The following is a 14,681-nucleotide window of genomic DNA, read 5'->3' on the forward strand; positions in this document are numbered from 1 at the left end:
CAACCTCAGGTATGGTGCCAGCAACAACCTCACAGGACACCACAACAAAGGACATGGCAGGGTTTGTAACCACAACTTCTACTCCAGTCACCTCAGCAGCCATAGTCACAACTGACACAGGGGCACGAACAACAGCCACCTCTCTCAGCGCCTCTCCTCAGGAAACCTCAGAATCTTCTCAGAACCAACACACCGATAACAGTGAGACCACCAAACGGCCAACAACCAGCACCATCCAAGAAGTGAGCACATCAACTCCTGTATCGTCACCAGCTGGAAACACCCCTATTTCAGCTGGTACTGAGAACACATCCTCCTCGGTTGAGACCACCACTTCATCCCATTCTAGTGCCAGCTCGACACCTCTGACAACCTCAGGTATGGTGCCAGCAACAACCTCACAGGACACCACTGTGGGCACAACAAAGGACATGTCCGGGTTTGTAACCACAACTTCTACTCCAGTCACCTCAGCAGCCATAGTCACAACTGACATAGGTGCACAAACAACAGCCACCTCTCTCAGCGCCTCTCCTCAGGAAACCTCAGCATCTTCCCAGAACCACCACGCTGATAACAGTGAGACCACCAAACAACCAACAACCAGCACCATCCAAGAAATGAGCACATCAACTCCAGTATCGTCACCAGCTGGAAACACCCCTACTTCGGGTGTTGCTGAGAACACATCCCCCTCAGTTGAGACCACCACTTCATCCCATTATAGTGCCAGCTCGACACCTCTGACAACCTCAGGTATGGTGCCAGCAACAACCTCACAGGACACCACTGTGGGCACAACAAAGGACATGTCAGCGTTTGTAACCACAACTTCTACTCCAGTCACCTCAGCAGCCATAGTCACAACTGACATAGGTGCACAAACAACAGCCACCTCTCTCAGCGCCTCTCCTCAGGAAACCTCAGCATCTTCCCAGAACCACCACACTGAGAACAGTGAGACCACCAAACAACCAACAACCAGCACCATCCAAGAAATGAGCACATCAACTCCTGTATCGTCACCAGCTGGAAACATCCCTACTTCAGCTGGTGCTGAGAACACATCCCCCTCAGTTGAGACCACCACTTCATCCCATTCTTCTGGTGCCAGCTCGACACCTCTGACAACCTCAGGTATGGTGCCAGCAACAACCTCACAGGACACCACAACAAAGGACATGGCAGGGTCTGTAACCACAACTTCTACTCCAGTCACCTCAGCAGCCATAGTCACAACTGACATAGGTGCACAAACAACAGCCACCTCTCTCAGCGCCTCTCCTCAGGAAACCTCAGCATCTTCCCAGAACCAACACACTGAGAACAGTGAGACCACCAAACAACCAACAACCAGCACCATCCAAGAAATGAGCACATCAACTCCTGTATCGTCACCAGCTGGAAACACCCCTACTTCAGCTGGTCCTGAGAACACATCCCCCTCAGTTGAGACCACCACTTCATCCCATTCTTCTGGTGCCAGCTCGACACCTCTGACAACCTCAGGTATGGTGCCAGCAACAACCTCACAGGACACCACTGTGGGCACAACAAAGGACATGGCAGGGTCTGTAACCACAACTTCTACTCCTGTCACCTCAGCAGCCGTAGTCACAACTGACATAGGTGCACAAACAACAGCCACCTCTCTCAGCGCCTCTCCTCAGGAAACCTCAGCATCTTCCCAGAACCACCACACTGAGAACAGTGAGACCACCAAACAACCAACAACCAGCACCATCCAAGAAATGAGCACATCAACTCCTGTATCGTCACCAGCTGGAAACATCCCTACTTCAGCTGGTCCTGAGAACACATCCCCTTCAGTTGAGACCACCACTTCATCCCATTCTAGTGCCAGCTCAACACCTCTGACAACCTCAGGTATGGTGCCAGCAACAACCTCACAGGACACCACTGTGGGCACAACAAAGGACATGTCAGCGTTTGTAACCACAACTTCTACTCCAGTCACCTCAGCAGCCATAGTCACAACTGACATAGGTGTACAAACAACAGCCACCTCTCTCAGCGCCTCTCCTCAGGAAACCTCAGCATCTTCCCAGAACCACCACACTGATAACAGTGAGACCACCAAACAACCAACAACCAGCACCATCCAAGAAATGAGCACATCAACTCCTGTATCGTCACCAGCTGGAAACACCCCTACTTCGGGTGTTCCTGAGAACACATCCCCCTCAGTTGAGACCACCACTTCATCCCATTCTAGTGCCAGCTCGACACCTCTGACAACCTCAGGTATGGTGCCAGCAACAACCTCACAGGACACCACAACAAAGGACAAGGCAGGGTTTGTAACCACAACTTCTACTCCAGTCACCTCAGCAGCCATAGTCACAACTGACACAGGGGCACAAACAACAGCCACCTCTCTCAGCGCCTCTCCTCTGGAAACCTCAGCATCTTCCCAGAACCACCACACTGAGAACAGTGAGACCACCAAACAACCAACAACCAGCACCATCCAAGAAATGAGCACATCAACTCCTGTATCGTCACCAGCTGGAAACACCCCTACTTCAGCTGGTGCTGAGAACACATCCCCCTCAGTTGAGACCACCACTTCATCCCATTCTTCTGGTGCCAGCTCGACACCTCTGACAACCTCAGGTATGGTGCCAGCAACAACCTCACAGGACACCACAACAAAGGACATGGCAGGGTCTGTAACCACAACTTCTACTCCAGTCACCTCAGCAGCCATAGTCACAACTGACATAGGTGCACAAACAACAGCCACCTCTCTCAGCGCCTCTCCTCAGGAAACCTCAGCATCTTCCCAGAACCAACACACTGAGAACAGTGAGACCACCAAACAACCAACAACCAGCACCATCCAAGAAATGAGCACATCAACTCCTGTATCGTCACCAGCTGGAAACACCCCTACTTCAGCTGGTCCTGAGAACACATACCCCTCAGTTGAGACCACCACTTCATCCCATTCTTCTGGTGCCAGCTCGACACCTCTGACAACCTCAGGTATGGTGCCAGCAACAACCTCACAGGACACCACTGTGGGCACAACAAAGGACATGGCAGGGTCTGTAACCACAACTTCTACTCCTGTCACCTCAGCAGCCGTAGTCACAACTGACATAGGTGCACAAACAACAGCCACCTCTCTCAGCGCCTCTCCTCAGGAAACCTCTGCATCTTCCCAGAACCACCACACTGAGAACAGTGAGACCACCAAACAACCAACAACCAGCACCATCCAAGAAATGAGCACATCAACTCCTGTATCGTCACCAGCTGGAAACACCCCTACTTCGGGTGTTCCTGAGAACACATCCCCCTCAGTTGAGACCACCACTTCATCCCATTCTAGTGCCAGCTCGACACCTCTGACAACCTCAGGTATGGTGCCAGCAACAACCTCACAGGACACCACAACAAAGGACATGGCAGGGTCTGTAACCACAACTTCTACTCCAGTCACCTCAGCAGCCATAGTCACAACTGACATAGGTGCACAAACAACAGCCACCTCTCTCAGCGCCTCTCCTCAGGAAACCTCAGCATCTTCCCAGAACCAACACACTGAGAACAGTGAGACCACCAAACAACCAACAACCAGCACCATCCAAGAAATGAGCACATCAACTCCTGTATCGTCACCAGCTGGAAACACCCCTACTTCAGCTGGTCCTGAGAACACATACCCCTCAGTTGAGACCACCACTTCATCCCATTCTTCTGGTGCCAGCTCGACACCTCTGACAACCTCAGGTATGGTGCCAGCAACAACCTCACAGGACACCACTGTGGGTACAACAAAGGACATGTCAGCGTTTGTAACCACAACTTCTACTCCAGTCACCTCAGCAGCCATAGTCACAACTGACATAGGTGCACAAACAACAGCCACCTCTCTCAGCGCCTCTCCTCAGGAAACCTCAGCATCTTCCCAGAACCACCACACTGAGAACAGTGAGACCACCAAACAACCAACAACCAGCACCATCCAAGAAATGAGCACATCAACTCCTGTATCGTCACCAGCTGGAAACATCCCTACTTCAGCTGGTCCTGAGAACACATCGCCTTCAGTTGGGACCACCACTTCATCCCATTCTAGTGCCAGCTCGACACCTCTGACAACCTCAGGTATGGTGCCAGCAACAACCTCACAGGACACCACTGTGGGCACAACAAAGGACATGTCAGCGTTTGTAACCACAACTTCTACTCCAGTCACCTCAGCAGCCATAGTCACAACTGACATAGGTGCACAAACAACAGCCACCTCTCTCAGCGCCTCTCCTCAGGAAACCTCAGCATCTTCCCAGAACCACCACACTGAGAACAGTGAGACCACCAAACAACCAACAACCAGCACCATCCAAGAAATGAGCACATCAACTCCTGTATCGTCACCAGCTGGAAACATCCCTACTTCAGCTGGTCCTGAGAACACATCCCCTTCAGTTGAGACCACCACTTCATCCCATTCTAGTGCCAGCTCAACACCTCTGACAACCTCAGGTATGGTGCCAGCAACAACCTCACAGGACACCACTGTGGGCACAACAAAGGACATGTCAGCGTTTGTAACCACAACTTCTACTCCAGTCACCTCAGCAGCCATAGTCACAACTGACATAGGTGTACAAACAACAGCCACCTCTCTCAGCGCCTCTCCTCAGGAAACCTCAGCATCTTCCCAGAACCACCACACTGATAACAGTGAGACCACCAAACAACCAACAACCAGCACCATCCAAGAAATGAGCACATCAACTCCTGTATCGTCACCAGCTGGAAACACCCCTACTTCGGGTGTTCCTGAGAACACATCCCCCTCAGTTGAGACCACCACTTCATCCCATTCTAGTGCCAGCTCGACACCTCTGACAACCTCAGGTATGGTGCCAGCAACAACCTCACAGGACACCACAACAAAGGACAAGGCAGGGTTTGTAACCACAACTTCTACTCCAGTCACCTCAGCAGCCATAGTCACAACTGACATAGGTGCACAAACAACAGCCACCTCTCTCAGCGCCTCTCCTCAGGAAACCTCAGCATCTTCCCAGAACCAACACACTGAGAACAGTGAGACCACCAAACAACCAACAACCAGCACCATCCAAGAAATGAGCACATCAACTCCTGTATCGTCACCAGCTGGAAACACCCCTACTTCAGCTGGTCCTGAGAACACATACCCCTCAGTTGAGACCACCACTTCATCCCATTCTTCTGGTGCCAGCTCGACACCTCTGACAACCTCAGGTATGGTGCCAGCAACAACCTCACAGGACACCACTGTGGGTACAACAAAGGACATGTCAGCGTTTGTAACCACAACTTCTACTCCAGTCACCTCAGCAGCCATAGTCACAACTGACATAGGTGCACAAACAACAGCCACCTCTCTCAGCGCCTCTCCTCAGGAAACCTCAGCATCTTCCCAGAACCACCACACTGAGAACAGTGAGACCACCAAACAACCAACAACCAGCACCATCCAAGAAATGAGCACATCAACTCCTGTATCGTCACCAGCTGGAAACATCCCTACTTCAGCTGGTCCTGAGAACACATCGCCTTCAGTTGGGACCACCACTTCATCCCATTCTAGTGCCAGCTCGACACCTCTGACAACCTCAGGTATGGTGCCAGCAACAACCTCACAGGACACCACTGTGGGCACAACAAAGGACATGTCAGCGTTTGTAACCACAACTTCTACTCCAGTCACCTCAGCAGCCATAGTCACAACTGACATAGGTGCACAAACAACAGCCACCTCTCTCAGCGCCTCTCCTCAGGAAACCTCAGCATCTTCCCAGAACCACCACACTGAGAACAGTGAGACCACCAAACAACCAACAACCAGCACCATCCAAGAAATGAGCACATCAACTCCTGTATCGTCACCAGCTGGAAACATCCCTACTTCAGCTGGTCCTGAGAACACATCCCCTTCAGTTGAGACCACCACTTCATCCCATTCTAGTGCCAGCTCAACACCTCTGACAACCTCAGGTATGGTGCCAGCAACAACCTCACAGGACACCACTGTGGGCACAACAAAGGACATGTCAGCGTTTGTAACCACAACTTCTACTCCAGTCACCTCAGCAGCCATAGTCACAACTGACATAGGTGTACAAACAACAGCCACCTCTCTCAGCGCCTCTCCTCAGGAAACCTCAGCATCTTCCCAGAACCACCACACTGATAACAGTGAGACCACCAAACAACCAACAACCAGCACCATCCAAGAAATGAGCACATCAACTCCTGTATCGTCACCAGCTGGAAACACCCCTACTTCGGGTGTTCCTGAGAACACATCCCCCTCAGTTGAGACCACCACTTCATCCCATTCTAGTGCCAGCTCGACACCTCTGACAACCTCAGGTATGGTGCCAGCAACAACCTCACAGGACACCACAACAAAGGACAAGGCAGGGTTTGTAACCACAACTTCTACTCCAGTCACCTCAGCAGCCATAGTCACAACTGACACAGGGGCACAAACAACAGCCACCTCTCTCAGCGCCTCTCCTCTGGAAACCTCAGCATCTTCCCAGAACCACCACACTGAGAACAGTGAGACCACCAAACAACCAACAACCAGCACCATCCAAGAAATGAGCACATCAACTCCTGTATCGTCACCAGCTGGAAACACCCCTACTTCAGCTGGTGCTGAGAACACATCCCCCTCAGTTGAGACCACCACTTCATCCCATTCTTCTGGTGCCAGCTCGACACCTCTGACAACCTCAGGTATGGTGCCAGCAACAACCTCACAGGACACCACAACAAAGGACATGGCAGGGTCTGTAACCACAACTTCTACTCCAGTCACCTCAGCAGCCATAGTCACAACTGACATAGGTGCACAAACAACAGCCACCTCTCTCAGCGCCTCTCCTCAGGAAACCTCAGCATCTTCCCAGAACCAACACACTGAGAACAGTGAGACCACCAAACAACCAACAACCAGCACCATCCAAGAAATGAGCACATCAACTCCTGTATCGTCACCAGCTGGAAACACCCCTACTTCAGCTGGTCCTGAGAACACATCCCCCTCAGTTGAGACCACCACTTCATCCCATTCTTCTGGTGCCAGCTCGACACCTCTGACAACCTCAGGTATGGTGCCAGCAACAACCTCACAGGACACCACTGTGGGCACAACAAAGGACATGGCAGGGTCTGTAACCACAACTTCTACTCCTGTCACCTCAGCAGCCGTAGTCACAACTGACATAGGTGCACAAACAACAGCCACCTCTCTCAGCGCCTCTCCTCAGGAAACCTCAGCATCTTCCCAGAACCACCACACTGAGAACAGTGAGACCACCAAACAACCAACAACCAGCACCATCCAAGAAATGAGCACATCAACTCCTGTATCATCACCAGCTGGAAACACCCCTACTTCGGGTGTTCCTGAGAACACATCCCCCTCAGTTGAGACCACCACTTCATCCCATTCTAGTGCCAGCTCGACACCTCTGACAACCTCAGGTATGGTGCCAGCAACAACCTCACAGGACACCACAACAAAGGACATGGCAGGGTCTGTAACCACAACTTCTACTCCAGTCACCTCAGCAGCCATAGTCACAACTGACATAGGTGCACAAACAACAGCCACCTCTCTCAGCGCCTCTCCTCAGGAAACCTCAGCATCTTCCCAGAACCACCACACTGAGAACAGTGAGACCACCAAACAACCAACAACCAGCACCATCCAAGAAATGAGCACATCAACTCCTGTATCGTCACCAGCTGGAAACTTCCCTACTTCAGCTGGTCCTGAGAACACATCGCCTTCAGTTGGGACCACCACTTCATCCCATTCTAGTGCCAGCTCGACACTTCTGACAACCTCAGGTATGGTGCCAGCAACAACCTCACAGGACACCACTGTGGGTACAACAAAGGACATGGCAGGGTCTGTAACCACAACTTCTACTCCTGTCACCTCAGCAGCCATAGTCACAACTGACATAGGTGCACAAACAACAGCCACCTCTCTCAGCGCCTCTCCTCAGGAAACCTCAGCATCTTCCCAGAACCACCACACTGAGAACAGTGAGACCACCAAACAACCAACAACCAGCACCATCCAAGAAATGAGCACATCAACTCCTGTATCGTCACCAGCTGGAAACACCCCTACTTCAGCTGGTGCTGAGAACACATCCCCCTCAGTTGAGACCACCACTTCATCCCATTCTAGTGCTAGCTCGACACCTCTGACAACCTCAGGTATGGTGCCAGCACCAACATCACAGGATACCACTGTGGGTACAGCAGAAGACATGTCCGGGTTTGTAACCACAACTTCTACTCCAGTCACCTCAGCAGCCATAGTCACAACTGACATAGGTGCACAAACAACAGCCACCTCTCTCAGCGCCTCTCCTCAGGAAACCTCAGCATCTTCCCAGAACCAACACACTGAGAACAGTGAGACCACCAAACAACCAACAACCAGCACCATCCAAGAAATGAGCACATCAACTCCTGTATCGTCACCAGCTGGAAACACCCCTACTTCAGCTGGTGCTGAGAACACATCCCCCTCGGTTGAGACCACCACTTCATCCCGTTCTAGTGCCAGCTCGACACCTCTGACAACCTCAGGTATGGTGCCAGCAACAACCTCACAGGACACCACTGTGGGCACAACAAAGGACATGGCAGGGTCTGTAAGCACAACTTCTACTCCTGTCACCTCAGCAGCCATAGTCACAACTGACATAGGTGCACAAACAACAGCCACCTCTCTCAGTGCCTCTCCTCAGGAAACCTCAGCATCTTCCCAGAACCACCACACTGAGACCACTGAGACCACCATACAACCAAAAACCAGTGCCATCCCTCAAGTGAATACATCAATCCCTTCTTCCTCACCAACTGGAAACATCCCTACTTCTGGTGTTACTCCGAAGACATCCTTTTCAGGTGAGTCATCCGCTTCATCCCATTCTAGTATTAGTTTGACACCTCCTACAACCTCAGGAACGGTGCCAGCAGTAGCTTCATAGGACAACACTGTGGGAACAACAGAGGATATTTTGAGTTCTTTAACTATAGCTTTTACTCCCGTCACTTCAGCTGTGTTAGGTACAACTGAAGTAGAGAGACAAACAACAGCCTTCTCTTCCAGCACCTCTACTCAGGAAACATTACCTTTTTCAAAACTCGGAGCATGAAACCACTGAGTCTGCCAGAACCTCACAGACCACCATCATTACCGGAGTGAACATATTACCATTGTCATCCTCACCCATTGGACACAATCCTACAGGGTTTGTTTCTTAGGAGACATTTTGTTTACGTGAAACATGAGTTATGTTTCTTCCAGTGCCAGCCACACTTCTCCGACAACATTCTAAATGAAGAGAGCACCATCCTTAAATGAAACCACTGTAGGGAAAGCAGAGTACATGTCACTGTCTGTAACTTTGACTTCTATTTCTCTTACCTTTCTCCTTTCCCTAGTTTGTCCACAAGTGGAGTATTTCTGACAATACCTCCATCTCAGTCATCCATGAAAACATGACTGCAGAGGTCATTCCTACTGTATGTTCTGTCAGTAACTCTGTGACAAATACCGTGCATGTCCCTACTTCCTCAATGAGCAAGTTAAACACACCCGCCTCTGAGTATCTTGCAACTGTTCAAATGGTAGCCTCCACTACCAACCCCACTATAAGCCAACATACATGAGTACTAGGAGGAGTCGTAGCAGTGTAGCTGGATCCACACTGACTTTGTCATTTCTACCTACAACCTACCCTTCGATCAAGACCACTCCTGACACTTCTTCAGCACCTAAGTATTCTAAGAGTACCTTGCCTACACTGCAGCTATCAACAGGCTATGCTTTCTCTGACTTTATTTCCTCAGATCATGTGGGCAAAGTTCAGCCCATACTGAGTTTCTATACTTCAATTGATAATTATTCTTTCTCTCAATCAGTGTCTGGCCCTGCAGTTTCCTGGAGCTCCACCACCATATTCACAGGTTATCCCACCCTTTTGTCTGGTACCAGCACTTTCCCACCATCCACAGCATCCTCAAGCTCCACTCTCAAGGCTGAGACATCAGGTAGGTGGGGATTCCAGTGTCTTGGTCTCTTACAATGGCCCCATTGGTTCAGTTTGGCCTAGAGGAGCACTTGAGAGAGGGTGATGAGTTAACATCACCAGTCTAGGATTGAGGTCAGGTCCGTAAGAGGGTGAAGTGAATGGAGGTGTGGTGGGTGATAGGGTCACCGTCCCTTCTGCCCCAGCAGACAACTGCTTAACTGCAGGGATTGGTATGAGTATGACCAAGAAAGAGATAAGAGGGCTTCTAGTAGTCTCTTCCAGCTCCTAGTCTGTGACTCTTTTTGACTCTGCTACTGTCTGACTGTAAGACCCACTCCAGTCTTTTCTTCGTGCGTGCCAGGAACAATCACAACCTCACTGAGGACAGACAGTGAGAGAAGCACAGCAACATCACTACCTTCAACAGTTTCCCAGACCTTTACAACCACAAATCCCAACACATCCACAGGCACACGCTTGACAGCTCCCCCAGTCCCTATCAAGCCGGAGAAAGGTAAGTGATGGCACAGAGCTGAGACCTTTCCGCCCTAGAATGGAGAGGATTGAACTAGATGTGGAGCTTGTAGTTGTGACAGCTGGATTGGATCTACCAATGCCCTTGTGGTTATTTCTGTGGATATCTCCACTGCCCCTTCTGGGCCATGGGAAGTCAAGCTGCTCCGATATCTCTTTTATAAGGTGATGTAACTGAATGCTCAGTCTCAGCCTGCCTGCTCACAGACTCTGCTCTTTCACATCAGAAGGTCCTCACAAGGGACAGTGAGACAGCATCAGAATTGGGTGCTGAGGGCTGGCTTTGTACATGGCACTGAGGTAGTAGGTGAAGACAGAAAAATGATCAAGGAGCTGTCCAGCAAGAGACAGATATGCTGCCTCTGTAGGTGCAATTAGAGAAATGAGCCCGGGGTATTAGGCGCATGCAATGAAAGGCCCCCTAAGGAATGTGGGGGTGAGTTCAAGGTGAAGAGGGGGTTTCCTAGAAAGAATTAATAGGAGCTGGGGAAGAAGAAACACCCAAGCCAGCAGAAGGGCCTGAACAGCTGGAATAAAGATATAGACATGAGAAGTAGTCCCAGTATAGCCTGGGGAGGAGACCCTCAAAGCATTTGGGGTTGCTGGAAGTAGTGTGAAGAGTGCTGAGAAGTGAGTCTGTGATGTAAGGAAATCTTGTGTGCAGTGGGAGCCAAGGAACTCATGGCTAGGTTTGCGTTTATGAATGGTGCTATGGTGGCTGGGGTGGAAGATGGATTTGCAGGAGGCCAGGAGAGCAGTGTAGAGACTGCTGTGGACTCAAAGCAAGACCAAGTGAGTATGGAAAGAAGAAGACGTAGTTGAGAAATGTTTAGGACCAAGTCTCTCAAATTACCCAAGGACCTCTAAAGAGCCTTAGAACAAATTCTAAGGGGTCTTTAAGTTTATCTAGAGATATGCCATCTTAGGAAACAAGTCTCATTCTATGAAGTGGTCTTTCAATTACTCATCTTCACTGCATTGGAAGAGTTTTGTCTTTTCACCCTTAGAAGAATTATGAGTGCCATAACTGCTGCAGAATAATTTGTTGAATGCTGACAGCAGGACCTGATTTTCTCCCCACGTGGGAAGGATGAGATGATAGCACCAGTTTAAGTGGTAAAATGAGGAGATGGATTAAATACTAGTGGAAAGGGGGAGAGGGGAAGACTCGATGGCTCCCAGTTAGGGGAACCTAGGACAGAGTAGATCAGCTGTGGAAACTCTCTGGGGATCCCTGTCAGTCTAAAAAAGTCGGGACCCATGAGAACTTCCTGCTCTTCTTTGTTCTGGCCCAGGTGTTTCCCTCTTCCCCTACGGGCCACTTGTTAGAGACTTGGAGTTTTTCAGGAGGAGTGTGGACTTCCCCTCGCCGCTCTTCAGGCCCCAGATTGGCTTCCCTTTCGGCTCCTCTCTCCGAGATTTCCTCTACGTGAGTCCTCAGCTGCAGCCCAAATGACAGGATCTGTGACCTGTGTTCCCTGGGCCCTGCTTCCCTCTCTAGGGCTCCAAGATGGCCCTGTGACTGTGACCATGACCATGACCATGATCCTGATGGAAAGGAAGGGAGAATGAAAGCAACACTTGTTAGGCACCTGCTGTATCCCTGCCTCTGTCTCAGTTTGCATTCACAGTCTTTACTGTCAGAATGTTAGCCAAGGAAGACAGGGAGCTTGACAAGGCTCGCTTACCCACAGGAACTGAAGTGTCTATCTCAGTAAAGGTCCCAGGGCCCAGTAAGCTCTCTACTGTTTTTACAGGGCCCTTTTTAACAGCAGGAAGCTCTGCTTGGGAAATGACTGTTGGATGCATTTTACATTTTTTGTAATTATTCTCTGGTTCCCTGGTCCAAGTACCCCTGTGTCCTGGAGGAGAGCTGGAATAACAGTTGTGGCCCCTGTGGCTCTCAGTGAGGGGGGTTGAGTTGGGACACACTATGAAAGTGTGATTCAGTGATGAGGTGAGGGTTTCAGTCCTTTTAGCCCCATCTCATGTGGCACTAGCTTCAGGATGGAGCTGCGGGGATTTACCCAGAAGGCTCTGCTCTGTGACAGGCTGGCCTATAGACAGGGTCTGCTGCTGAAGCAGGACAACACCTATCACCTTAAGAAGGATTTGGGACTAGAGGGATGTCCTGAAGGTAGATTATTTATGTGAGAATTAAGTAAAGGGACTCTCCCAGCAGGCAAGGAGATGGATGACATGACCTTCTAAAGACTGTTGACACCTCTAAAGTTCTACCCAGAGAGGCCTTTGGGGGTCCCACTTCTGAGGAGCTGTCCCAAGGCGGCTCTGAATGCTAACCCAAAGAACGTTTGTGCTCAGTTCACAGATAACGGTCAGATCATTTTCCCGGAGTTCGAGTACCAGATTTTCTCTTACCCCAACCCTCCCCTTGGAGGCTTCACAGGCAGGGACCATCTAGCCGTGGTGGCTCCATTCTGGGATGATGCTGATTTCTCCAGCAGCCAGGGAACCATGTTTTACCAGGTGGGCTTTTCAAAGTCTGGCATTCAGGGTCCTCCAGGAGCTGACAAGAAGAGACAAAGGGCTGTGTGGAAGGTGGTGCACATGTTACTGCTGTTAGAGCCGGGCTCAGTGTGGGCAGGGATTGGTGCTTAAATATGAGGGTGGGGAGGAAGCAGATTAGGACTATTACATAAACTCAGGAATGCCCTGACACAACCATGAGGAAACCTGCTGGTGACGGATGGGGGTTGACAATCCAGAGTTTCAGTTTAGAATGAGTCAGGCAGGCCCCCTGCATGTGCTCCTGGATTGGGTTAATGATTCCAGTCAGTGGGAGCGTGTAACGAAAGTTCCTGCAGGTGAATGTGGACTGTGCCCCTGCCATGGACAAGGCACTACATGTAGAAGGTCCAAAGATGGAGAAACACATGCCTGTCCTCAAGGAGCCTTCGGTCGAACAGGGGGAGGTTCAAATGGTCACCAGTGGTTATGCTGTCCAAGCCAGTTTGTGCTAAAAGATGCATGAGTTCAAGTCCAGAAGACTAGGGTTTCTGGGCCTTGACTCTCCACTCCACACACCCCAGGTTTCTGTGCCATCAAATATGAATTAATCTTATGGATCGAAGGAGCTAACTGAAAAATGTAGATCTGGAAGAGGGAAGGATGTCAGATGTGGGTAGACTAAAGTGATCAGGATTACCATGCAGAAAGTGGGGTAACTTGGAGGTATTGAGCTGGGACCCTGATTTCTTTGTCCTTAATTACCTTTCCTTCCTAGGAATATGAGACGCTCCATGATGACTACAAACCGCTTATAGTCCAGCAGGTGGAGTCATGGATTGAAAGCTTTACAAACACCTGGAACTATAAAGCCAGGTGGACTCTAAAGGTCACATGGGTCAATGCCTCTGCCTACCCTGCCCAGAGGACCTTTGGGGTGAGTGGACCCACGGACAGCTCCTTCTGAACCACCTGGACATCAGACATCCTAGAATCTTAGGCAGGGGCCAATCTTCTGAAACCCTTTCTGACTCCAGGACAGATTGCTGATGATAGCATCCCCACCCCCTGCCCGGATGCTGAGCACTCACAAGCACCAGGCTGCCCCAACCCTTTACTCTCATGACCTCAGCAGCCCAGAGTACTGGGTATTAAGAGGTTGAAATTTATGAAATGGAATTTTTGTAAGTCAGATGGCTAACTATTGGCAATTTTATATGGCTCAACCTGATCATATTATCCACACTTTAGAGATGAGAAAGATGCTGGTTAGAGAGGTTAAGCAACTTGCTCAAGGTCATCCAACTAGCAAATGACAAAGCCAGACCTGGGACTGAGATTTGTCTGACTACAAATATGGGCTCTCAACAATGGTGCCTTCCAATGGAAATGGGCAAACATGCAATCTCCTTAGTCCTCCCTTTGGGGACTCACAGCTCTTACAGTCAGAAGTCCTCCCTTGTGTCTGTTCTAAAGTCACTCATCTCTTCATTTGTTCACCAAGTTCATTGATTACCTACTTTGTACAAGCACAGTGCTTGGCATTCTCCTTCAGAGAACCTCCAGTCTCACCTGCTGTGGTCC

At 50.2% G+C, this 14,681-nt stretch overlaps 1 protein-coding gene across 1 annotated transcript in view; it reads left to right on the top strand.

Annotated features, from left to right (window-relative positions):
- MUC4 (mucin 4, cell surface associated) overlaps positions 1-14,681 on the top strand; it is a gene marked incomplete at its 5' end in the record, with an annotated part of 53,612 nt that overhangs the window by 19,310 nt on the left and 19,621 nt on the right. The window contains 3 exons of the mRNA XM_081137984.1: positions 11,927-12,060; positions 12,954-13,118; positions 13,876-14,034. Of these exons, the coding sequence (XP_080994110.1) occupies positions 11,927-12,060; positions 12,954-13,118; positions 13,876-14,034 (458 nt within the window). The remainder of the gene's footprint in view (positions 1-11,926; positions 12,061-12,953; positions 13,119-13,875; positions 14,035-14,681) is intronic.

Source organism: Miniopterus schreibersii (assembly GCF_964146895.1).
Source record: "Miniopterus schreibersii genome assembly, chromosome: 5".
In the NCBI taxonomy this organism is placed as follows: Eukaryota; Metazoa; Chordata; class Mammalia; order Chiroptera; family Miniopteridae; genus Miniopterus; species Miniopterus schreibersii.